General features: G+C 44.4%; 1 protein-coding gene across 2 annotated transcripts; it reads right to left on the reverse strand.

Annotated features, from left to right (window-relative positions):
• Window positions 1-7: 7 nt before the first annotated feature.
• On the reverse strand, window positions 8-25,997 carry GGT7 (gamma-glutamyltransferase 7). 2 transcript variants are annotated; one of them, XM_078614408.1, is made up of 16 exons: window positions 25,580-25,997; window positions 21,343-21,555; window positions 19,027-19,253; window positions 18,235-18,386; window positions 14,524-14,638; window positions 13,672-13,739; window positions 12,889-12,962; window positions 11,714-11,907; window positions 11,494-11,581; window positions 10,268-10,395; window positions 8,985-9,073; window positions 7,837-7,989; window positions 5,990-6,104; window positions 5,094-5,231; window positions 4,236-4,335; window positions 8-3,485 (listed from the first exon to the last, which is right to left on the reverse strand). In XM_078614408.1, exons 2-16 carry the CDS (start codon window positions 21,512-21,514, stop codon window positions 3,331-3,333), a joined length of 1,968 nt encoding a protein of 655 aa, XP_078470534.1. In that variant the 5' UTR covers window positions 21,515-21,555; window positions 25,580-25,997; the 3' UTR covers window positions 8-3,330. The 2 variants fall into 2 exon arrangements, with proteins under 2 accessions (XP_078470534.1, XP_078470524.1); XM_078614398.1 differs by having other exon boundaries at window positions 21,343-21,559.

Consider the following 25,997-nt stretch of genomic DNA (forward strand, 5'->3'; position numbering starts at 1 on the left):
GCGAGTGTTTTTAATACTTTCTTTTTTTTACTTGTTTTTTTTTTACCTGGCATAGCAATAGCACACACACCAGTGAAACGACACATTGCCAAGTGAGATACAGGGTCAGATGCCATGCTGTTTAAAACACAGCAAAAAATAAAATGTACCATGCTCATTCACTAACGGCAATTAAGCATACAGAGCTGAAGAGGTGGACTGCGCATTTTCCCGACAAGCCACCACGGGAGGGTGTGGCAGTCCAATGGCTCTGCGCTGCTTCGTGCTTTGTTGGGAGGCCGTGCTCCAGCCACGTCATGCCAGGCTCCAGGGAGACCCAGGTCAGTGGCGCCGTTAAACTCCCCGTCTGTTCCCCAATACTCCATTACCCACCGGCACATCTTGAGCCAGCACAGGGCTGTCACGTGGTTTCCCGCTGGCAATTTGCTGGAACCAAACCATAGTAATGCTAGCCTCACAAAACATCAGATCTTCCCGATTGCCAAGCCGGGCCAGGTTTAATGACGCATTCAATGCATATGGCATCAGTCGGTATGTATGTAGTGACATACGACGTCACTACTGTCGGGACCGTACGAGCGTAGGGACATATGACGTCACTACTGTGTTAGCTCGATATGGGTACTGTAGGCGGGTGTCACGGGGGTCATGCCAGGCCGTGACACTGCGTGATCCCAACAGGACACGCGACTGGATAAAGGGGGGCGAGGGCCCCAGAGGGGAGCTTGGGGGGTCACGTGGTTGGGGGCCCAGACCTTCCCAACGGATCGAGAAGGGGGGCATGGCCTGGGGCAGAGCTGGCCACGCCACGGGAGTTATAAGCGGGGTGTGAACAGAGAGAGGGGCTGTTCGACCCCGGGATGAAGACGCCATCAACGCTCCAGGCTCCGACCTTCGTGACCAGGCAGCCCATTAACCTGCCCTGGTCACTTTATGTAGTATTCCCTCCACAAGTGTTGGTGAGATTAGGAACGGTGGTCACCACCCTGTCTACAACGTTCCCGTTGGTTATACGTTAATAAATAGTGTTGCCTCCAAGTTGTGTGCACCTCAATCGAACCCACGACAAGTACGTTGCTCCGGTATAGAGTCATTGCATCACACATGGTGATGCGAGTGGCACAGCTTGGCTTCTGCAGTGGGAACAATGACCCGTGATGCCCGGCTCGGCCCAGCTCGGCTCAGATGTGCCAGCAGGAAAAGGACAAGTGGACGCACCATTCCGTCCAATTTCCCCATTTACACTCCTGCACTTTGCAACCTTTGCACACCTGCTGTATAGCACAGCGGAGTGTGCTGGACCTTTCCCTCTGTTCATGGATGCAACTGTGCATTGTAAAGAACACATTACAACACGACTAAGACATTAATGCTGGATTAATTTTTTTTCAAAGCCAATTGCACGCAATAGTCTAAACTGTATTCCAGTACTCTGCACGTTTTAAACTATTTCAAAATTAACATATGCAATGGAATGGCCATAATAAAATAAATATTTCTGCAACTTAAAAGTACCACACTTTAGTTGTAGTGCCCAAGATTTAACGCATCACACGTAATGCCACCTGTAAATGCAAATCACAAATAGCAATGGTACAGGTGCATTTCTCGTCAGTGTGAAAAGCAACATACTCAAGCCACTTTAGCAGCAGTGGGCACAACATGCAAAACATTTCAGCTATAAATACCCAAAAGCATCAAGCACTGGGTGGTTTCTATTCATACACTGCATTCCGATTGCTACAATTGCCATAAGGAACACAACACTCTTATAGCCAATCACCTGTATGGTACATCTAATGCATTAAGACATGATTGATTCATAAAAAAAAATATTTGCAAGCAGTTAATAAATAATTTGGATTGCAATTAGGATGTGAAAAATGTCAACGTCGTTGATAAATGTTAAGAGCTGATGATTATTTAAATATCTAACAAAACCAGAATTTTACAGAAAGTTGTCCCAATAGCCAATGATTTATCGCAGGCCAACCACTGTCAACTATTAAACACACTTTGAATTGGCAACAGATAAAGTTGGAAAGTTGTGAAATCCACAGGTTCATTTGGCGACTCTAAAGCAGTGTCAATTTGCAGCCCTAAACATTTAAGCATGCAGCTTCTCCCCACCAGTGTGTGGCGAGCCACCGTTTAAGCCAAACTCTTCGATTGTGGACAGCAGCAGCAGGCAGCCCGAATAACTGTGATGACTGTACAGGGAGCCGAGCCTGCGACTTCCCATAAACGAGTTACTACAACCACAAATACATGAAGCCTGTTGGGTCATCCCATCAGGCTATAGAAAATGGCTAAATTATATCTTAAAACAACTACCAAAGTCTGAAGTGCTAAATATAGGGTTTTTTTGCAAACATTCACAGTAAACTATTTTTAAACAATCGGGGTGAATGATGATCTCCAGAAAGCAAATATGGTCATGCTAATCTGAAGTTTTTGAAAGGCACCGCTAAATTTGCAGTTCCTTTCTCCTCCCGGAGCAGGCCAAACTGTTCTTAGAATTATATGGTCCAGTCAAGGGACCTCTTACAGGGCTTTAAATTCCACCTTGCACCTGTGGCCAGTATCAGCTCAGATATAGACTAATATAACGTAGCATGAACCTTCATTGGCTCACCTCACTTGAGCTAATTAAGCAAGGCATATGCTATTTAATACATTTGCTGAGTTGGTCCGATTCATCGATTGCGTACGAGACTGCTCCACAGGGTTCCGTATTGTCTGTCACATCACCTGTTTTAAGCAGAGAACACACTGGACAATATTATCATGTTCATACCATCCTTAACCAGCATAGTTTTAATAATTAGCTAATACACTTGTACTGGGTCTGACCGGCTTCTAGGAAAGGCTGTGTGGAGCAGGGCAAAATGAATTTTAAATGCCTCGATCTTTAAAAGCAGGCATGAATACTAAAACGGGTTGACAGGGCGCAAATTACATATTGACTTTATAAGAACCCACCAAAAAAAATCTTATCAACTATAACTAAACACTGTGCTTAAAAATCAAAGGATAAATGAAAACATTCCCGGATGAAGGATTCCTATGTGTACTAGTCCCTGGGGAATGGCGCAATTGTTAATGCAATAAAAATAGGGGTGAAATATGAAATTGTTTAAAAGGATCAAAAACTGAGTTAATTTCTCATGTAAGAAAGCAGCTCGTTATACCCACAAATATATATATATTTTAAAACAATTATCGTAAAACTGAAGCTATGTTTACAAGGATTTTGGGTGTAAGAGGTGGAGGGAAGGTTGGTGGCGAGAGGAGGAAGGAGCGGGGGGGGGGACCCGTGCCATGCCGGGCTCAAGGCAGCGCTCGTCCCGCGCGGGGGTCCTCCACGCCCCGGATGTTGTCGTTGAGGCGACGGACGACGTGCGTGACGCCCAGGGATCCCCTGCTCCTCACCACATTGTGGCCGTGACTTCGCAGGAAGCTCGCCTCCGCCTCTGGGAAGCCATCTGCAGGAAGCAGGAGAAAAAGAAGCTGCTATTGGTGCTGCGGTTGCTGCTGCCACCCTGATGTGTTAATTTTGTTCACGAAATTGGTAGTGAAAACATAAGTGTTTTTTTTTTGTCAGTGAAGACTAAGTGTAAGAAAATCATTAAGCATGATGTCTCGGACGACCCATCAAAGCAAGATGATGAAGAGGAAAAATTAATGAGTGAAAGCTCGGACTAAAGTATAAATCAACGTTTTAGTCTGCAGTGCACTGAGAATGACCAACAATTATAATTGGCTTATACGTTACCAAGAAAATATTTACTCAGTTCACCAATTAGCTGAAATGTGTCTACAATATGAAATGCAGTTTTTGTTGGTTTGTCTTTTCTCTTTAAGTTCGCATAATGGTAACATGATTTTCACAATAACTCATATAAAAATTATCCAATATAAACTAAAACTGCATTAAAGTTGTGCTTGCTTTTAGGAATTTATCCTACAGAAAAAGAACCAAATCACCAAAGCGTTGCCCAAAAATACGCGATTAAAACCAGCGCTAATGTATCGGCTTCGTCAGCCAATCCGATGACGTCGCACATCATGTGAGCACCTCACCTTTCCATGATGTCATGCGCGATGTTGTTCGATATCACTGATTAAATACTACTGAGGGCAAATGCATGTTGGAAAGCCTTACAGAAACCATGCATATGCATTTGTTTCTGCTTGATTTAACTGTTTTAACAAAACGTGCATGTGTAACTCACCCTCCACCAGCACACGCCACAAGTTGGGCTCTGGATGCAGCCGCGCCAGCAGCACGCTGTCGGTTACATTTCTCCGGAATGAGAAGAGGTCGATGATAATCTGTAAAACACCATTCGCCAGATCAAAACACTTAACCAAAACGGGGTAATAGAATCTAAACATGTGTCCCCATGCTTATTGTATGTTAAACTTCTTTCACACCGTACGTAGCCAACCGCGGTAAGCGGAGGTGCCACTTACAATGTGTATTGCTTTGCCTTTATGATTGGTAATATTGGAGGTCAACAGTGGTTGTCCTATGGATAGAGCATGTTAATTTGTCATTTCCAATAGAGATGAGAAATGCCTCAATGCTCAATTTTCCACAATGTTTTATACATAAAATGCTACGGATGCATTTAGATGCAAAAATATAATTCTCAACCCATTGCCAATCCACTTAAAATAAGCCTAATTTAAAAAGATATCCAGTTTTTATTTTGCTGTCATGGTGCATAAACTTATTCACATCCTTGGCTTTTGTTGATGCTTCTCACAGAAAATCAGGAGTTTGCTACGATGCTCTAGGACAGGGTTAGCCAAACCAGAGCTTGCAAGCATGACTGGACAGGCCGTTCAAGTGCGGCTCGATAAAAATGCCCAACTTTCCAATGTGACTTTAATTGAAACGGGAAATATCTGTGGAAACAGCAGTGGCCTTGGGTGCCCTCACCCCTGCTCCCGCAGATTTCTAAATAAAAAATTTCACCACCAACCAGCGCGAGAAAACCGGCTGTGTGACCACCATGTGTGTTGTCGGGTGCGTGGGCTCGTGGGGTCAGGAAGATAGGCCACCCCTGCTCTAAGCGGGCGCATGCCTGTGCAAGACTGCTGGTATCTGCAGGCCCCTTGGAGCCGCCCAGCGACAGGTAGGTGCCGCAGAGACCGCGCAGGGGCCGTGCGATGGTGGGAAGGGCCCAGGTGATTGGCCGCCGGCCTGGTCCCATGACGTTGGCCTGCAAGAGACACCGACCCGTGCCACCTCAACAAAGGGCAATATACGCAAATGGACGTTATAAATAATAGATGAACAAAGGTTGAATTCCTACAGGCATTGGTGCAATTGATGTTTTTGTATGGATGTGAAACATTGAACACTTGAAAGTGTAAGATGAAAAAAAGAGCCTTTTTTCTTGAAATTAATTGGAAACCTACTTTGAATATGTAATGAGAAACATTTACAGAACACAATTACTACCCAATCAGAACACAAGGAACAGCTTCTAGCCACTATTAAATGGAGAAAACTGCAGTTCTTAAGACTAATCAAAATACCCAGCAACCTATCCAAAAACCATCCAAATAGGCACCAAAGCGGGTCCTCGAATAAAAAGGCATGCAGAGAAGACTGGAAGGTACTAAACCCCAACCAGCTCATGCCAACCAGCTGAGACCGGTCGAGAGATATCACCACCAGAGCTGCCAACACCGTGCCCTAAAAGCCATGTTGCAAGACCGTCATGGGAGCTGGATGGATATTCAAACAACAAAAACTGCTAAATGTAAGTGTAGTGCTTTATTTGCTAGGCCACGAGAGCAAACCTGCTTTTATTTAAAAACGTGAAATATTTGGTGAAGTGGGTTTGTCTTTCAAGTGTTTACGTTCTGCAATTATTAGCTCTGTTTGCCCAGCACTGTATGGTCGCCATGGCTACTTGCGGTGCTCCACTCAGCCGTTTCTGCTGCAACACAAAAGGGGTTGGTGCTGCTGTACCTGGTCGGCTGTGGAGTTGGGGCTTTGGCTGGGGTTGGTGAAGTCGAGCATGGCGCTGTTTAGCAGGATGCCAGAGGGCGTCATGACACGGCTGCCAAACGCGCCGCTCAGAGAACTGTAATCGCACACACACACACAGACATATATACCCTGAATTGACTTGCAGACTTTTGGGGTAAGTGCTGTTTGCGAGCACCTATGAAGGCTGGCATGGCACATGAGGGGGTGGGTGGCCAGTGGCGATGTTTACATATTGCACCGGGTACTCATTTGAGGCCGAGTCGACCCACACACGCGCACACAAAGCCGGCCAGCTTGGCAGATGGTCAGCGGTGGCGCTAGCGGTCCAAGCAGCTCAAGGAGCCTTGGAATCATACAAACTAGGGGTGAACCTTTCAGCTCGAATACAAACATATATACAAATAGATATAATAGTTACAAAAGGGAAAATGTATCTCATACTCACCTAGGTCTATATCTCAGTTCTCTCAAGTAACTACAGCACAATCTTTTGTCCACGTTTTTCTCATCCCGCCACATCTCCATCTCGCGAGTTTATAAATCGAGAGGGGGAATGCAACTAACAACAATTCTTAGGACTCCAAAATGGTCCATCACCCTCACTGCAGATGTTAAGACAAAGTAGGGGGGGGGGTCTCGTTACAAAGCCTCACGCCGGTTTCTCTACCCAGGATGGCTGCCTGAAATACGAGAATGGTGCAAAGTGCTTTCTGCGTGCTCTTGAACAAAAAATAGGTACCGCCCGAAATTATTGAGCCCGATCGGACAAGTGGTCCTTGCGAGCTCTCGTTTCCACGTTCTTCAGCACACGAGGAGTTGGGTAATCAACCTCTCGGAGTGCCAGGGGGAAATGTGGGGCAGCTCAACGTGAAGCAAAAGAGGACATTAATAAAAATTTGAATGTTGGCAGGGGGTCGATCCTCTGTGAAATGTTCTTTTAACTATTTAAGGTCATCATCACCTTCATGTATCCATAGGACCACTTCTGTTGACTGCCCTACAATAGTAATACTCATTTGAACGATCCTGGAGGAATGATGGGCCAAGTTAACCCCCAACCTGGATTTAAACTCAGAACCTTCCAACTGTGGGCCACTTGCTCTACCCCCAAGCCACCTCGCCGGCTCTATTCTATGCCGAGCAGAAATAACCGCTACATTTTCCATCGTTTTTATTCTCATTGAGCAAGCACCTTTGTGGCTTCTTCACTGTGTTTACAGTGAAGACATCCTGCGCATTTACAAAAGCCATACCAATGAGCATTAATTTAAAGGACACTGGGGAAAACACAGGAACATTTACTGTGACGCTTGACCGTGCTGCTCGGACACTCGAAGGAGCTCTCAAGCTAAATGGGCCACGAGGATCTACATCTCCGATGATTTTTGCCCATGACAAAATCACACGGAATGCACACGCTCTCTTCAGATCTCCGAAGCTAAGCGGTATTACGCTGCAACGTAAATGCTCCTGCCTTCACCAAACCCACACTGACCAGCTGGGTGAAGTATAGTCAATATAAATCCAACAGTATGTACATATGCTCTTGATTGCCACCTAAACACAATTATAATTCATCCTGACTGACAGGAATCGGAGGTGGGTGGCTACAGGAGCCACAACCGGCTCACTCCAAGTGCGTGCACACGTTGCAGCAGGGCTACCGCCGGCAACTGCGCATGCATGCGTGGGTAGGAACCCGGCAGTTACCAAACCAGTCCGGTGTCAGTCTCGGCACGGCCACTCGCAACTGGACACTTCCAACTCGACTGCGCCATTCTCAGGGCTAAATGCACGTGGCAAGAGAAGCGCAAGTCGCCACTCGCCTGGTCATGGCCACGATGAGGTCGTCGGGCCCCATGACGAGCACGGAGCTGGCGTCGCCGTAAGAGTCAATGAGCTGCTTCGCTCCGTAGCTGTCGGCGGGTAACGTCCACGTGTCGTTAATCAGCTCCCTGATGCGACCTGCCTCCAGCTTGCTGAAAACGAGACAAAATATTCAACGAGCATTATTGCCTCGAGCAGCTTCTCCGTATTTACTGAAACCCAGCGTGTATTTTTTTTTTTGCTCAACGGTGTAAATGAGCTTGAACGACCCATGAATGGCTGGTTCGTTCGACTTACATTTTTGATGAACGAGCTTGCTAACAGCGTGTGCAATCCATTGGTGCGACTTTACAAATGTACTGCTTTGTGCTTAACAAGCCCCATGCTGATGGATGGCTCTGATTAAAGGTTCCTGAATATAATATCTGGCAACCAAGGAGAATATGTTTAACAGGCTTGACTCTGTTCATGGCACTCTGAAGGTCAAAACAGGGCCAGGGTTTGTCTGCTCAAATGGATGCTGCTGGGAGGCACACAGGCTAATGAGCACGAATGTAATGTACGTATATTTTTTGTGAAAAGAAAGACGTTTCAATGCAAATTATTTTTAAAACATTTATAATTCGGTGAATATTATCAGCTATTACACATGGATTGGAAACATGACAAATGAGAAAGCAAATTGAACAAACCTGTTAAGTATAGAAACTCATGAGAGATTCAACTGCGAATTAGATAAGAGAACATATGCAAAGAAGATATGCTGATTTTTAAGAAAAGTAAGTGGGCTTTGGCAGGACAAACCACAAGACGGGATGATCACCAATGGACACGACTGGTGATGGAATGGCAGCCAAAGAAGGGAAAACGCCCAAGAGGAGACCACCATGGAGATGAAATAAAGAGATTAACTCAGTGCAGGAGTGAGATTAAAGGTAACTCAGAGCATGAGGAATGTTGATGGCATTGGGAGATCTTCATCCAGGAGTGGATATAGCATAGTTGTTGAAGATCACAATAACGATGACAAATCCACCGTTATAGGACGTCAGTTTTGTACAACAAACAACGGTGCATCTCTGCTCTTATTCAAGGTCACGTGAATGCGTGGATTTGCAGTGCAAGAGTATTTTTCCAGCGCACTAACCTGAGTATATTCTGCATACGTTCGGCTACAGAAGCATCCACAGTAGGGTCCCCAAGAGTGCTGCCCTGGACGAAGGAAAACTTGAGGGCCTGCACAACCACAGGGAAGCCACACAGCTCAAATTTAATGGCACGTGTGCGTTAATACATATTATTATTAACGCCACTTTCAAAATAAATTTGAAAGCATTGTTTATATTACATTAGTTTTAGGAGAGGCTGTTAATGTCATCTTGCGACGTCACACGTGCGCCTTTTGGCGTCATCTGGTCCAACCCATGTGAGACTAGGCTCTAAGGAAAGCTGTCTCGGGTGTGGACCAATCAACTTCAAGGACAGTGCATACATTATCAGAGTTATAATTTTTGTTTGCATTATGACTGCAGGTATTGTGGTCTATGCAAACATGACTCCTCGTAAAAAAGGTGTCAGTTTTGTTGCCAGATAAAAGGGTAAAAAAACAATTATCAGAGTACATGTATTCCTGAAGTAGGTAGTACGTAACAGTCATGGGCTGCTTGAACAAAGGGCAATCATTGCTTAGAGGCTGGGCTGAAATATGATTTCAGCCGCTTGATTAAAACCTCTTTTCCATTACCCATTCCCTTCCTCTTCCCTCCCGCCACCCCTCCATTTCTTCCCTCTCCTCCCCTACCCTTTCCTAACCCCTACGCACCCTCTATCGCGGTCACCCATTCCCCATCCCTTGCAGGCCCCTGCCATCTAAATTCTTTGTTTGCACAGTTTTTTTTTATTATGTCAAGCGCCCTGATCGAAGGCGCTCTATAAATATTAATTAATATAAAATCGGGTTCTCATGTGTAGCGAGCTCATGGCCTCAGCTCAGTCACTGATGCACAAAAAACTTCACCATATGAAATTGGGTTTGCACTTGATTCCGTAAAGAACTTGTGAAAAAGTGCACCCCTTGCTGTGTAACTGATAAAAAGGCCCCGCGAATGACTTTTTCAAAAGTCCTCTGAAACACTGCTTCCACAGGCTGTTCTGTCACAGGACACGATGCTCTCTGAGATTATGATTTGTAACATGATGCCAAAAGCACTTGGGGAGATTTTTTTTTAACACCACAAGTTATTTTCGGGCAAGAACAAATTTCGAGGCTATGTGAGAGTGCGCTTACCGATAGAACTTGAACACAAATGTCAGCCAAGACGCTGTTGAAATAGCCTTCCATTGCCTCTACCCATGTTACAACAACCTTGCATGCACCCTCAAGCCTGATTTATAACTGTGGTATGGGCACTGTGGTGACCGGTGTCTTGCCTCGGTCAGCCAGTGGTAGGTGAGGTTGCCATCATCCTGCGTGCTCAGATTATATCCCTCCATGATGCCGAGGGCGAGAAGCAGGGAGGCGCCCGCATGGGGCGGTGGAGCCGACAGCAGGAGATGGCCTGCCACATTCAACAAAACACAGCGTTTATACATGCGTACGTTGAACTCCCAAGTCTGCTTTGTGTACCATATAGATACACTACAAGAATCTATAATGCTGTTGAAACCTTTGTACGTTTATCATAGGGGTTAATGTGCTTGCCACCAAAGCAGTGTTCAGGGGATTGTTACACGCTGATTACTGTCAGGAAGGCCAAGATCCAGTGACATAGGTCCCAACATTAAGCCATTGTGCGTCGGCACCGTAGCTCCAAATGAAAATGTAATATCACCTACAACCATGTGCTAAATTTACTGAGCATGCTTAAATATATAGGTATCCCTGGAAAAAGAGACCCGAGTCTCAAAGGGCTTTCACTTGATTACACAACACCAAACTAATTATACTATAATAAGCCAAGAATGTGTGGTGTCCCGCGCATGACGTCACTCCACGAGCCCCCCCCGCGTGACGTAACTCCATGAGGCCCACCCCCCCCTTATTAATATTCATGAGTGGGTGGATTTTTACACGAACGCAGAGGAAGATCAAGCTGAATTAAATAATCTATTACGCAAAGTCGCTTCAAATATGACGTTTCTTTACAGAAAGTGACGGTGAAAAATGAATACATCTGTACATGAAATCACTGCAAAAGAGGCACCCCCCCCCCCCTTCATTAATACTCATGCCCACGTGGAAATTTACACTAATGCACAAGGTCGAGCACTCCACATGCCGCACCCCTCCCCTCATTAATAATCATGAGCGGGTGACGTCACTCCACATGCCGCACCCCTCCCCTCATTAATAATCATGAGCGGGTGACGTCACTCACACATGCCGCAACCCTCCACAATAACCATTAACGGGTGATATCACTCCACATGGGGCAACCCCCCCCACCCTCATTAATAATCATGAGATGAACAATGTTTCTATTTAATATTTCAGATGTACTGCAATATACACCCGTCCTGGGACAGGCAAAAAAACTAGTATACTATATTACCCAAAGACTACCAATGTATTCATCATCATCCTCGTCCATGATCAATCCACTGCTGGGCAAAAGCTTCCTCATGTCGTATTTAGAAATCAATTTAGACTGCATTACCCTGATAGGTGGTTTCCAATGGGTTTTGCACCAGGACAGAGTAGTTGCTGAAGTCTTCAGCACTAAGCACTCCTCCATTTGCAGCCACCTTCCCATCCGCACGGACACACACACACACATAGGTATGAACATTCGTTATATGCGCATTTGCAAAAACAAACCAAGCCCATCATGTCTATAACATTTATTTAATTGCAGATAATCAGCAGTCTCCCAGCACCTGTGCGATGAGCTCGAGGGTCAGATTACTCCGATAGACCGCGTCGGGGCCGTGCAGCGCGATGGCATCCAGCACGTCCGCCAAGTCCAGCCGCTTCATGGGGTCCCCGGCCAGGACGCCCTGGCCGCCCGGCGCAAACACGCCACGCAAGCTCGCCGAGAGGTTCCCGCTGAGCAGGTGGCCCACGGCCGACGCTGGAGAAGCACCACCACAAGGGCAACGCTCGTGAGCCGTCTACCGCCAGCGTGTGCAATGCTACTCTTAAAGCTGCTAATAACCAGACCCCGTTGAGATACATTTGGAAGTCCCGGTACGTGAAGTTGGCTTTGGGGCTCGAATCTCTTAGCATCACGTATCACCACAGTTGTCAAAGGGAGAAACGTTTTCCAACCCACTGTTACGGCATTTACAAAACACACGTCATCGCAATGTTTTATTGGGGACAGAGCCTTGATCGAAATATTTTACATAAACGAAATATGTGGCTGAAAATGATAATCTCAACATTTTGAGGCTTCCCCCTGGGCTTGGGAACTCCACGACAGTTGTACCTCCCTTACCACCCACCCACCCCACCGCTCTTCAGGCCTGCTAATGGCAATCACCGTTCAGTTCAAGAGGTCATCACGACTGATGTCACTTACGCAGCACACCGTACCATTGCAACTTGTCGTCTATTTGATTCCTATCTGTAGCATTCGGCACACGACCTTCCAAGCTCCAGTCTGACGGTATCCCACCATCTGGCTTGAGCTCTTTCCTTCGGTCATCTACCTCTCTACCTGCCACTCCACTTTCTTTGCACGTATACTCCACTATTCCAACCTCCTCTTCCTGATTACATCTACACCCAGTTCTATTTTGAATTTCAAAGTTTCCCTTTCCTGCTGGGAAACTATGTTCACACATGAAATAGATGACACCTACATGATAATAAAATTGGCTGTGTAGTACACATTCCAATTACCAGTTAACTGCAACAGTTTTATTTCATTCCAAAATGCACATTACATTTTGGCAACGTTACGTTTTTGCGCAGAGAGGAATTTAGCATGCCTTTCCACTGAAAAATATAATCCGCTATTTGTGAACGTAAATTGGACGCGGCGACAAGAGAAATCCCACGGCACACCGATCACAAAACCCCTTTATGTTCAAGGAGGTGACGACCATACCGAGCTCCGTGGTGACGTTGAAGCCGTCCTTGGCGACGCGAGCAGCTGCCGCCACCACCTCGCCCCACGGCATTCTAAAAACGCAGGCAGCCAACCGTTCCCAGGACACTCATCAAAGCTTCATAATTGCTTTTAGTGTATTCGTACAACGCACTGTGCCGTTGGCCATCGTTGTTAAATAATTGCACTGGTTGCTGTGTACCACGTGGTCAGCGAGTTTCACATTTACAGCATACTTTTTGTCTCATCCCGGTCATGCTGTCGTGTCGTGTCATGCTCGAAGAAGCAGGGCACCTCCCCCCGTATCAAAGAACAGCCCACCGAAGTGGATATCGCAGAACTACTTAAGAGATCCCTTCAAGTGGCCTGTTCCAAACAGTAGTGAGCAGCACATTACCACCGGCACTGCCTCCGAGTATAATGTTCTTTGCATGAGTCAAACCGTCATCTTAATTTTCAGAAATGGAATTTAGCCAAGTTTAAGGCAGAACCAAATGTAATGTGTCAAATTTAACATCATGCATTTTTTTCTGCAGTCATTGGCGAATGGGCTGAGACCATCAATATGCCACAATTGAAAATCTAGTGGCCACAGGTATCTGCTTGTATTTGAACCCAGGATCTCATCGGTTCGAGCTCTCATGTACTGTATGTTATATATCCATTTCCTTGTGCAATAATAAACTTCAAAGCACGGACCCAGCCAACTGGGACAATCGGGTCAGCAACAGGAGCTAGTAACGTTTACGTAAACACACCACCACACATGGGAAGGATGAATACCTGCCGTACAGCTGATGAGCCTGGTACAGGCCTTTAATCATTCCCGGCACGCCCACACTCAGCCCCGCCTGCAGGACAATGGAAAGCACATTTCAGCTGATTGATGAGCATATTGGAATTAAACAGGGTTCTTGATCTCTCTATGAATTATTGCAAGCACAGAAAAATACCAATTCCATTACTAATGCACTATTCTGCTAATTATTATAACTGTACATACATATTAGTATCATGAAAATTATAATTGAAGGTACAAGTACTTTTGCATCTACAATAATGTATGCCTCCCAACATTGTTCTTCTGAAAAACAATGGTATTTTAATGGGACTTTAAACAGTGTATTAAATTATTCATTATATCTCCAGAACTATACAAATGTAGCTAAAGCATGAATGGAATTGTGTGCAGGCGGTAAATTAACTGTTGCACCGTGAGAGGGTGAGAACTGTGGACAGCTTGGGGAGGCAATCATCAAGCGGTGGACAGATCATGGCTGATGAAGAATTGAGTTAATAGCTCAGAACAAGCTTACTCTTCTGCGCATTTTTTCTCCATCGTGCTGTATTATAATTTAATAAAATGTTCAGGTTGTACCGCGTGGTGTTCGGCATGATGCCCGACGCTTCAAGCCATGTGCTGGGAGCTTCTTCAGGAACTTGAGTTCAGGAACTGAAGAAGCTCCCAGCATGTGGAGCCAAACATCTGACATCGTGCCAAACAACATATCGTACAACCTTAAAACACATCAGATCGTTTGCATGTATGCTGAAGTTCTTTCGCACCGTACGTTGCCAATCGTGCTAATCGGAGGTTCGGTTACAAAACAGCGTGGTCATCACTGCTAAACTTACAGTGAGGTTAGCGTTCAGGTTGTTAAATAAGAGGTCCTCAGCCGGAGCCACAGCCCAGAAATCAATGGCTCGCGTCGTGTTCTCCTTGATGTTGTGCACCAACATAACTCCGCCCCTGTAACAAACACCACAGGACACCTATATAGCTTCTGAGACATGCATAGCAGCAGTTCAGAGAGCAGCACTTCATTCATTTATTGTTATTTACGTACAGCCTGTATCCACCCAGGAAAGCCTGAGTCTCAAGTCTTTTCAGGAGAATTCTGCTAAGGTTCAATAATTTGCAGCTAAATTTTCACAGCTGACAAAATGTGGACTATGATGTTGGTGCGCTTCGCCTACTCTGGTTCACGTATCATTTCCGGGAACCTTATTGTCCACTATGAAACAGATGGTATGTATTTGTACGGTTAATACACCCGCAGTGTTAACCAGGGCAGCCGTGGCTCTGGAACCGTGTAACATTGTAACAAGCGCCTAATGCACTGCTATACCACCATCCGCACTGATACAGAGGTCTCACATGTCTTTGTTAGGAGACAACTACGGTGACTCGGGTCACTCTTGCCCATCCAAGGATTGGTTAAACAAATACACCTGAAGAGAAAGACTCGGTGAAGGAGTACAATGTCTGTCACCAAATCACAGAATGTACCTTCGCTCTCTTTGGGTCTTTCGGTAAAGTCACGTAGATAGAAACATTCTAAAAATCACGATGTTTCGATTGCAACACGAGCAATCGCCTTCAGGGGAAAACATACAGCCGGAGAACTGCTGAGGCAGGAGAAATATTTCTCCTGTCTCAGCAGATTGCTTGTGTTGCGATGTGGCTTTACCGAAAGACCCAAAGAGTATGAATTCCCGCAGTCACAAAAGCTTTAAGTCAAGATTTGTAGCTTAGCTCATTAGATGTCAGAAGCTATGCAAATCTGAGCTTGCATAGTGCCTGCATGCGTTATCAACATGCGTGACAGATGTTATCGTCTATTGGGGGTTACAAGGTGCGCAGCGGAGGGGAGTGCGCAGAAAAATCCACAGTTGTACTGTACTTCTATACTCTGCACCTTCACCTACCTGAACTGACGAGCGTGATGAAGTATTGTCAAATAATTCCCAATAACCACAAGGCGTGGGGAGGCTCTCATCCAGCAGTAGATAGTCAAAAGGGCTGTAAGTGTACATCTGTGTAAAATGTGTGCTTTGCACAGGTTACAGCAAGCAGATTGGCCAGCAGAGTAGAGTGGAAAACAGAAATTAACTGCAAACATGAAGCATTTCAAACATTCCACAGAGGTGCCACAGGTGAATGCCTCCCACTGACTTTGTGGTCAGGAGCGTGGGGTCAGGGGTTAAGAGATGCTATCCATACGTAAAATATTTCCAAAGAGCCTGTTAAACTTACTCAGCCACTCGGCCAGCTTTAGGGCATGCATTACTCCTTGTTCAGAAGGGATGGGCAGCATTACTCTATGAACTACTAGCTTTACTACCCGGCTTCGCCCGGGACTTGGATTCTTGTCTTGGATTAATTTCATATTCACTTATATATCACTGAAAACCCCTGAAAAAAATGTATGCTTGCAAGAAAGAAAAAAGCCGAAACAAATCAATTTAACTAAATCGGATGTTTTTCACTGAAGGAAATTCAACCTTAACCCACTTATATGTCAGGTCGATTTAGGAAACTCGGGAAGGGAATGACGTGGCGAGCTGAAAACAGTGCGTTCCCTCAGAAATTCCAGACGGCATGAGCTGTGCAAATTTCATGACGTCAGAGCTCAGCGTCAGAGAGTTGTTGCTGCTTCACACAAACAGACGTATTTTCTGCTTTATATTTAAGAGCGAGCTGAAAATAGTCGCGTTGACTTAGAACATCGAGACAGCTACGCCGCGCATTTGTGCGGGATACACGGCCTAGACGGAGGGTTGGGGGGGGGGGATGCGTGACGTCAGCAGGCACACTGCGTAACGCTGCCGCATGCAGGTGAGACATTACAGATGTGACGTCACCACTCACTTGCCGTGCAATATTTTATATCCATTATTGCGTCCCCCCATATTTTTATACTTTTTGCATTGTGTACAGTCTGGAAACTACCCACATGCCAAATTTCAAGTTTGTTGCATGTTGGGAAGCATGCTAAACATTTCGAACAGACACACATATTCACAAATTTCCCCTTTATATTATGAACTATAGTGTAAGTGTTATTTATTGAGGCTTTTGAAATCAGGGTTTAGATGCATTAAATGTTAATTTGTATGGAAAACTATAGTCAGTCATGACCATGTCACTGCTGCTACAAACGAGCTGATCGCATCACCGTTACGGTCGTTGTCCTCATTGGTGCATTCTCTCCATGCCAGTCCATTGGCCACAACCCCTCCTAGGATTGTGTCCTGCCGAAGCTCACTTTATTTAAGAGTCACTTAAACGTTTTTCAAGAGTGTTTGTTGACATGTATAATACAAACAATTGAATATTTAAAATGGTCAAACGTCCAAGGTATTTGATCTGATATGTACACATATATGCATACAATACAACTGCTGAAGTAAAAAAGAACTGTCTGTATGCTATACAATGCATGCCAGTGCTGATTTTCCCAAGGCAATGGGCTTGAATGGACCACATTACTAGGCAGAGATATTCAGCGGTATTCTCTCCTTCTAAATAATTCATGACCGATGCAGTAAAAGGTACATCACACTCACAATGAATCACATATTGGTTCTTTTCAGAAGAATAATTCTACAGACCTGAACATATGCACCTCTTCAAAATCATTATGTTGCTGTGTACTAGATAAATATAGACAGCCTACTGCAGCAGCGTCCCTAAACATCACGTACAATTAATGTCATGTTTTGCCACTTATTATCACAGGTTTCTGTTTCACAATTTCTAGGCTACAGTTAGGAAGACCTCGGATATACAATTACCACTGAACCTGTTTTCCAAGTGTAGGATTTCTGTATCTGCATTATGGATAACACAAACTAAAGAAAATTTAAGGGAGAAATGCCTGTAATTAAATCAGGCACTGCCTTTGTATCCATTATAGTTTATACCTCTATTGTACACAGTGGAAAACCACTAAGTATCGCAATATATGGAAATTTAATACAGGTTACCTGATAGTTGGCATTTTATAATTTGAGTTAATTTACAATGGTGCCCCTTTATTTAAGAAGGCAATTTTATGTTTTATTATGATGCTTGCTTATCCAGGAAAGTCTCACTGCACCTCACGACTCTATCAGGAAGGTCCTGTCAAGTGTTTTGTAGTAGGGGCAATTATTGCTCTGTATATTACAAAAGAGTAATTTGCAATAGTGCGACTGATGCGAGACTGTGCCTATATTCTTAAAGCTTTCGATTTTACTGTTTTCCCAGAACCCAAAGGCTGGCGATTTTCAAGAAGATTGATGCATGTATGTTATGGATTCAGTCATAATGTATTTTCTCTTTTTATAATGTCAGCTGTACTATGTTGCCTTGTGTTTTACTGCTTTCTGTGCTTAATGTTGTTACTGGAAAAGTCTGAGATAAAACACGAATGAAACAAACAAGTATTGCCAATTAAGACGGACATTTAACTCTTATTTATAACCAGGTAAGAACCTATAGAACTAAAAAGTCTCATTCTCAAGGGAAACCTGGTTCAAAACTTGCGTGGACGACTGCTTCCCCAGGGGGCGACGACTCACCCGCCTAGCCCGGACGAGTGCGGGTGCACGATGCCCGCGCACAGCGCCGTGGCAACTGCCGCGTCGACAGAGGAGCCCCGCTTGTGCAGAATGTCGGCGCCAATGTCCGAGCACAGCCGCACGTCGGACACCACCGTGCCGTTGTAGTACACCTACGGCAGGTGCACAGGGCGCGAGTTTCAACAGGAGACGCTACATAGCGCCGCCCTCGGATTTCTGTTTCTGACCACTTCAGAGCCCACTGAGACCGAGGCCTCCTCTCCAAGAGCGACCCCCATTAGCGATAACAAAAGTGAGTTTGTTTTATAAGAAAAGGTTGTAATGACAAATGCAGGTGTAATTCAATTAACAGTGCGTGTATATTTTTGTGAATGGTTATGAACATGATGTAAGTTTTGTGCAAGCAAAATGGTATGCTCTGTGCCTTTCCCACGACTATGCTCCCACGATTATGTATGGGTAGAACTTCTTTCGCCCCATTCGTAGCCAACCGTGCATGGTGAAGCATAGTCACATTACCCTAAAACTCGTGTGGATGGCATGCAGCGGCTCTTTTTCAGCAGAAAAATAACAAAAGGTCTGTGTAGGTAGATGTACAAGAACCTATTGGGACCAGAATTAGTTTTTTGCAAGGAAGACCTGAGTAAAAGCTTAGATTTCAGCTTAAATTAACACTTATAAAAATTCACAATCTTTGAAAACATGTACTCGTTTGACCACCGCACTTTAAAATCATCCTGTTCCACTATCGCATTACCGTGGGCTTACCTTCCCCGTCACAGTGTCACCCACCTGAGGCTCGCCGAGGTAAATCTGTATGATGAGCGCGATGGTGACGCCGGTGGCGAAGGTGAGACAGGCGGTGATGATGACGGTGAGGCCGTCACGGCGGCATGCGCACTCCTGCGAGAAGGGGTCCTTCTTGGTGAGGCGCAGCGGGGACGACTCCTGGCTGTCGGGCTCCGAGGAAGACGAGGGCAGTCGCTGCAGCCGCGCAGTTTTGAGGAAGTTCTCGGGGTCTGTCGGAAGTGCATTGGAAGTGCACGTGTTGTGAGATGGTTAACAAAAGATTCCACGGCGAGATACCCTGCCGTGACAAAAGCCGCTCGCCGGTCGCGTGGACGTTAATGGAAAAAACAGAACCAAAACTGAAAAATGTCCAAAGCATCGAGAGATGACGTGCTTGGAATTACACTATGAGATAAAGAGGAATACATGGATTTGAGAACATACTAAAATCAATGACATAATTCAAACCGTTAAGAGTAATAAGTAAGCTTAGGCAGGACATGTTATGGCTAGAAGAGGGATGATGGTCAGAGTTCAACAATAATAACTAACCACCAGGAAATAGAACGTAGATTATTGCATAGCAGGATCGTGATAAGTAGCAGTGGCTTTTAGAAGCCTTCATCCAGCAGTGGATTGATCATGGCTGATTATAATGACTACCGGGTGGGTTTTATGGTTGTGCATTACAGTTCTCCAATGTATTTTTGGGTTGTACTCGCTGTTGTTTGGTTTGACGTTTTTCTCCATGTGCTGGGAGCCCACTTCAAGAAATTAAATTATTGAAATAAAGAAGCTCCCAGTACGTGGAGAGAATGTTGGACATCATTCCAGACAACAGTGCGATACAAACCAAGAACACATTGAAGCATTTGATTAAATAACCCTACATGGTGGTCTAGCAGATCTAATGATGCTGGGTGTGTTAATCATAACAGATAAAGCACACTCTCACAATGACCTGCTCCAGCACTGTTTCCAACTGTCGTCGAGGATTATAATTAGAATGCTGTCCATATAAAATATTGGTTTGTGTCTTGTTTGCTATGTACGTAGTATGTATGCAAGAACAAGGTTCACATGATTAAAGACACCAGGAAATTAAATGGATTACTCTGCGCGCATCAAGAAATTATAGATATATTGAATAATGCTGCGGCTCGTGCTGTGCCAGCACGGTGTGTGATTGATGGCTTGGCAACATTCCTGCAAGCTGCAGCAAAATGCCTTGCGGCATAACGACGGTCAAACTCGACCGTGATCTACTGTGGATTTCTCTGCCTTGGCAAGTCTTGTGCAGGGCGAATTGCAATTTCAGTAACTTACATTTATTACAATAACTTGTAGTCCCTTTTATTTTAGAGTGCAAAACGTGTTCTTTGTAACTTAGCAATCACACAGAGATGCTTCACGGTTGCTATCACACACTTGCTACCTTACGAAGAGCACAGTGGTTGTTGATAGAGGCATCAAACTTTGGTCTGAAAGCCCTTGAAACTCGGATGTGTTGATGGTAGCGATATGTTACACTGAGCTCCTGTTACAAAGTATGTACAGGTAGTCCTCTACTTACGATGGAGATGCGTTACGACGACCCCATCGTAAGTCAAAAATATCGTAAGTCGAAGATGACCTAGCCTACCCAGGAGTCTTAAAGAATGGTGATAATTTAGCAAAACAGAGCAATTTACAGTACCGTACTGTATAAACTATATACTGTTTGTATTTATTAATTACAATACTGTATTGCACAGTAAAATGTAAAGTACAAAAACAAGGTAAATTCTTAGCTTACCTATATGAACTGCAATTTAATAGAAAGTTTTTTCAGGAAACAATCCTATCTGCTATAAAAACTTTAACATGCATTGAACGTATAGTATCGTGGTAACCCTAAAATGAAATCACTAAAGCTACGTATCATACATGCATTGAACGTATCGTAACGTATCATATTGTACTGTACTCACCAAGATCGTACCTCGTACGCTGCTGCGTTTGCCTGCCGCGCAAAATGTAAAATATTTTACAATTTTGTTGTATCGCTATCGCCATCCTAAAATCTAAACATCGTAAGTCGGACCATCGTAACTCGGGGACTATCTGTATTATTATTTCCTGCCCTTCTTGTGCAAGTGTGAGGAAATGGCAGCAGCATTGGGCAGTGAGAGATGTCAACAGTATGGAAAGGCCTTCGTCAAGTGGACAGTGGCCAATGAGGACGACGAGGATAATGATGATTTTCTGCCGACTCAATCACTCGATTCTCTTCTTCTGCCCTTCCTGCCAAAACAAGGTGCCCTGCGGCTCCTGGCTCACCGTTGGAGTCGGGGTCATCGAGGGCGTCATCCTGCTTGCGTCGGGCCCGAACGCCACCCGTGTCACTGGAAGCGGCGTCATCCTCCGGAAGCCGTGGGAAACTCGTGATGCTCATGTAGTCAACCGGCGAGAAGGCGCCCAGGTTGGCATCTGGTCCGGTGTCGTCTGCCATGGCGCGTTGATCGAGCTACACAAGCGCCGCTCAAAGATCGCCTGCCTAGCGGATGACGTAAAAAATTAGCGGGAAGAGCAGATAATCCAGAATTCGTCATTGTGCGCAAGACTTCCAATGAGATATCATATGGGATGGTAAAGTGTTTAAATGCAACGGCATTTCAAGATGATGATTAGTACAACTGCGACATGGCCAACCTAGGAAAAAAAGAGGCTGATTTAGATAATCACTTTGTACAAATAAACGGTCATAGGGAAAATAAAATTGGAAAATTACTTTGAGTTCACGGCAAAGGTAACATGATACTCTGGTGAATTATAGTACAGCAAAAAAGGTGAGCATATTATAGTTGTGCTGATGAGACTTTTGGAAATTCATGACAACCAAAATGCTGGGTCACATGCTGACGACACGCTTGGAAATGAGTCATCTTCCTTGGCATCACGTCACTCCCAGCAATCAGGTTATTTATATGCACATCGTACCATGTTAACTGATTAATTCAGAATCTGAAAGAAAGCTCATATCAATTCATTACAGCAGCAATATCGGATGTTACATTTTGAAGGGACAGTCTAAACAATTATGTCTTATATTCGAAATTATTTATTTTGGTTAGATATAATTAATGCACTGGAGCTGATGACGTAGTTCACAACCACGTATATTAACAGAACAAAGATGCTATATTTTTCCGAACAGACTGCAGCCATGCACACAACACACACACAAATCTATATGGACTGTTGGGGCACGTGCTATGGTAAAGTAAATCTCGAGTATGTTATGGCAAAGTAGCACAGTACTTAAATCGGGATTGGGTATCAGTAAGTTGAGTACATTATCGTGAAAGTACATACAATGAGAAGGCATAAGTCAATTTAACTGCAGTATAACTAATGATGTTTCTGAGGATAGTTTTCAATCAGTGCATAGTACCCGCTATAATGTATTATGCATCCGTCCCATGTACACTGACAAAAAAATGTAAGAACATCTAAAAAGTATGCAAAACCATCTTGAGAGATGCATGCTTGGGATCACAGTGAGACACTAGGAGCAGTACAGGGATCTGGAAACAAACTAAAATTAGAGACTGGTTACAGAATAGCAGCTAAAGGAAGATGACACGAACAACAGGGCAACAACCACTGCTGAGAGGAAGTGACGTGATGTGCTCAACTGCAAGAGCAAGATGGATTGTGGCATCGCAAGACTGCCAGTTTTGACCATCTGAGTCGAATCAACAGGATCAGGATTGCTGGTTTGTCAGATTTTTACACCCCATTATGATTCTGGCGAATACAATAAAAAAAATATTCTCCAATCAGTAAGTACATTATCCATTGTAAGTGCGGTATTGGAATACAATAAAAAATATTTTGCATCTTCATCAGTTATATTGGATCTGATAATAGTAATTATATATTTCCCAAAATTAAATAAAAAAAATTTCAAGTAAATTTAACTCTTGCCTAAAACTTTGTATACAGAAAGTAAAGCAGCTGCCAAGATTGGTGGTAAGTTACGATAATGAGATGTTTGTGGTTTAGTGTTGTTATCATGTGATTGTTTTGACCTGCTATTAAATCAAAGCATTGTACAATGCTTTTGTCTCTGCGAACTGTCATTGTTAACTGGCCTGTTCTGCCAAATGGTTATATAAGTGCTTATGTCGTAGTTTTATAACTACAGTAATAGTTTCACGCACACTGCCATCATTCTTAATTGTTTAATCGCTGTCTTACAACAGTGCAATGCCTGTCTGTATATGTTTACAACCTTCTTAAAGCAAGGTGGCTTTGTTTTATAATCTTCAGTCATTATATCTTCATTAAAAGTGTAAGCGTTTTAAGGGTTCTGGACTATGTCCAGAACTTGCATTAACATAACCGATTATGTTATTATAACATAACCGCCAGTCAGTAGAAAAACACATACACATGCTGACAACACAGTATACACATTCTGAAAATATGGATGTGTACACACATTTGCCAGACACCATAGAAATGAACCTATACACGAGAAAGTGAACTGGAATATTCAACACATGGATTATGGATCATACTAGAAGTGGGACAATGACGCTAATTTATCGACTCAATATTAGGTTCGACTACTCTTTTTGTGGTAGATTACTCGACCACCACATTTTGCCTCCTGATGGCAGGACCCCCGTGCAAGGCAGGCCCCCCATAACGTGGGCCAGTGTTGTTGGATGATGTCACGGGCCCTGCCCATTACACCTCCCGACCAGTGGCACACATGGGAAGAGAGGTGATCCACCCCCCCCAACTGTTTTTGTTAGTTGAGTAATATAACCATGAACCGGTAATCAATTATTAAGATAATATTTCCCTGTTATAAACATAATACGGTAGACATGGATTGGGGACGAACACATGTGCAGAGATGAGGAGAGCTTTGGCAGGCTATGAGCTATGCCACATAAACCGTGGGGTGGCCACCTTTTCTCAACTCTGTTGGTGGTTTCAACAGCAAACCGATGTACTGTATGTGGAACTTCGTTTGCACCGTACGTAGGCAAGCCATGCTAATCGGAGGTGCGGGCGAATGACAATAAACTAAACCCAAAAACCTTTATTATGAATAAACACGCAAAACATACCCACACGTTCAGCTATTTTTGAGCTGCTGACCTGGATAAGGCAGAGGAGAGCAGCCGTACCTGCAATGCGTATCTTTGCGCGTTGGTTAAATATATTTGTTTCCTGGCTTACACAAATGTTTCTGTAGCGATGGATTTCCCCGTGTTGGTTTACAGAATTATACTGAGCTAAGCACACAACTTTGGATTGTCGTGACGTCTAAACACGACCGCATCTCAAGACGCTGGACAGAGACGGTAACATTAACCTACCCAGTGTGACAGGCAACGTTAACACAAAACTCGAAATAACATTGTAAACAATGTTAACATTGTAAACAATTCTAGACACACACAATGTCCACACTGACTGACAGCGCTCCAGGCACGTTTCAGAGACAATGCTGACGTGTAAAATGACACAGATACACATATTAAGATGCATATCTATATGGAGGAGCACAATGCTGACACACATACAATACTACAGACACAATATTAAACACACACAATGTTGACAGATATACAGTTTTAACATAAATACACAAGTATGCAGATTATTAACACACCATTCTGATGACCCACAATTAACAACATATACGTAAGTTATGCAGGCACACAATGCCGCTAGACACAATACTGTACTATCACAGATACAAACACAATGTTGGCAGGCACATTAACACCAATACATAATTGTGCACACACAATATTTGACACATGAAGACACAGCATGAACAAACACATGTAATGCTGACAACACAATGTCAACATTAGGACTCACAGTGCTCTAAATATGCAGGCAGATACGATATAAGCCAACACGTACAATGTTGTTGACACAATATTGTTGACAATGTTGACATAAAGCCATATACTGTACTGTGATGTCATTTTGCAGACACTCAATGTGGACAAATAGGACGTTGACACAGACAATCCTGCATGCACACGATGCTTCGACACTGTTGACGCCTACACACCAAATCTTGCCCACACAATGTATAACAATCTACTTGCAAACACATACACACGTACAGTACATCCCTCGTCTCTCCACTGCTGGATGATGATGACGATAGGGGCCTCCTTCACCACGGCGACTAACGCGTGCTTGTGATTTGTGAAGGCGGGTAGGCATCGTAGACGCGGGGCGCATAGAAGTACATGCCAACAATGTAATAGCCCCGTGGTGCTGCACAAATGCGATGGTCCCAGCCCCACAGAAGAACCTCCACCACCATTAACATCGCGACCGCCTCTTCCACTTACCCCCACGACTCGCCCTGACACAACAACATCAACATCGCACGCGATGTCAGCCATGCCCGTGTGTTTACCGGCAACATATGAGGACAATAGCGGTATATATTGTACATTAGCACAGTGATAATGATAATAATTATTGTTGTTGTTGTGGTGGTGATGGCGATGTGACTGCGAATACTCACGGGCCTTGCTGCAAGCGGCGTTGATGAAGCCTGCGTGCGATTCTACGATAATAGCGACCACACCGAACGCGATTTAATCTTCGCAAGGAACTGTCCGTGTATGTTGTGTGTGTGTTGTGATTGCCTGAGTCGCAGTGCAGTCTATGTTGTTATACTGTACGCGTAGCACCTCAAGCCTGAAAATGCAATGGGAGTTGTTATCATTGATTTGACATGAAGCGCTATGGCAGGATTATGGAGATATTCTGAACCGAGCCAGACGTCCCATGTTCACGATGTTGGTGTTACTGATGGTGGTGGTGATGGGTGGTGGTCGATTGTGGTTGTCGTCGCAGCACGGAGTGTAAAGCTGCTGCTGCTGTAGCTGCTGATGATGATGCTGCTGCTGCCTGGGACATGACGGGCAGTGACGTCAGTG

The sequence above is a fragment of the Lampetra planeri genome, chromosome 2, assembly GCF_965212315.1.
Source record: "Lampetra planeri chromosome 2, kcLamPlan1.2.h2, whole genome shotgun sequence".
NCBI classification, from domain to species: Eukaryota; Metazoa; Chordata; class Hyperoartia; order Petromyzontiformes; family Petromyzontidae; genus Lampetra; species Lampetra planeri.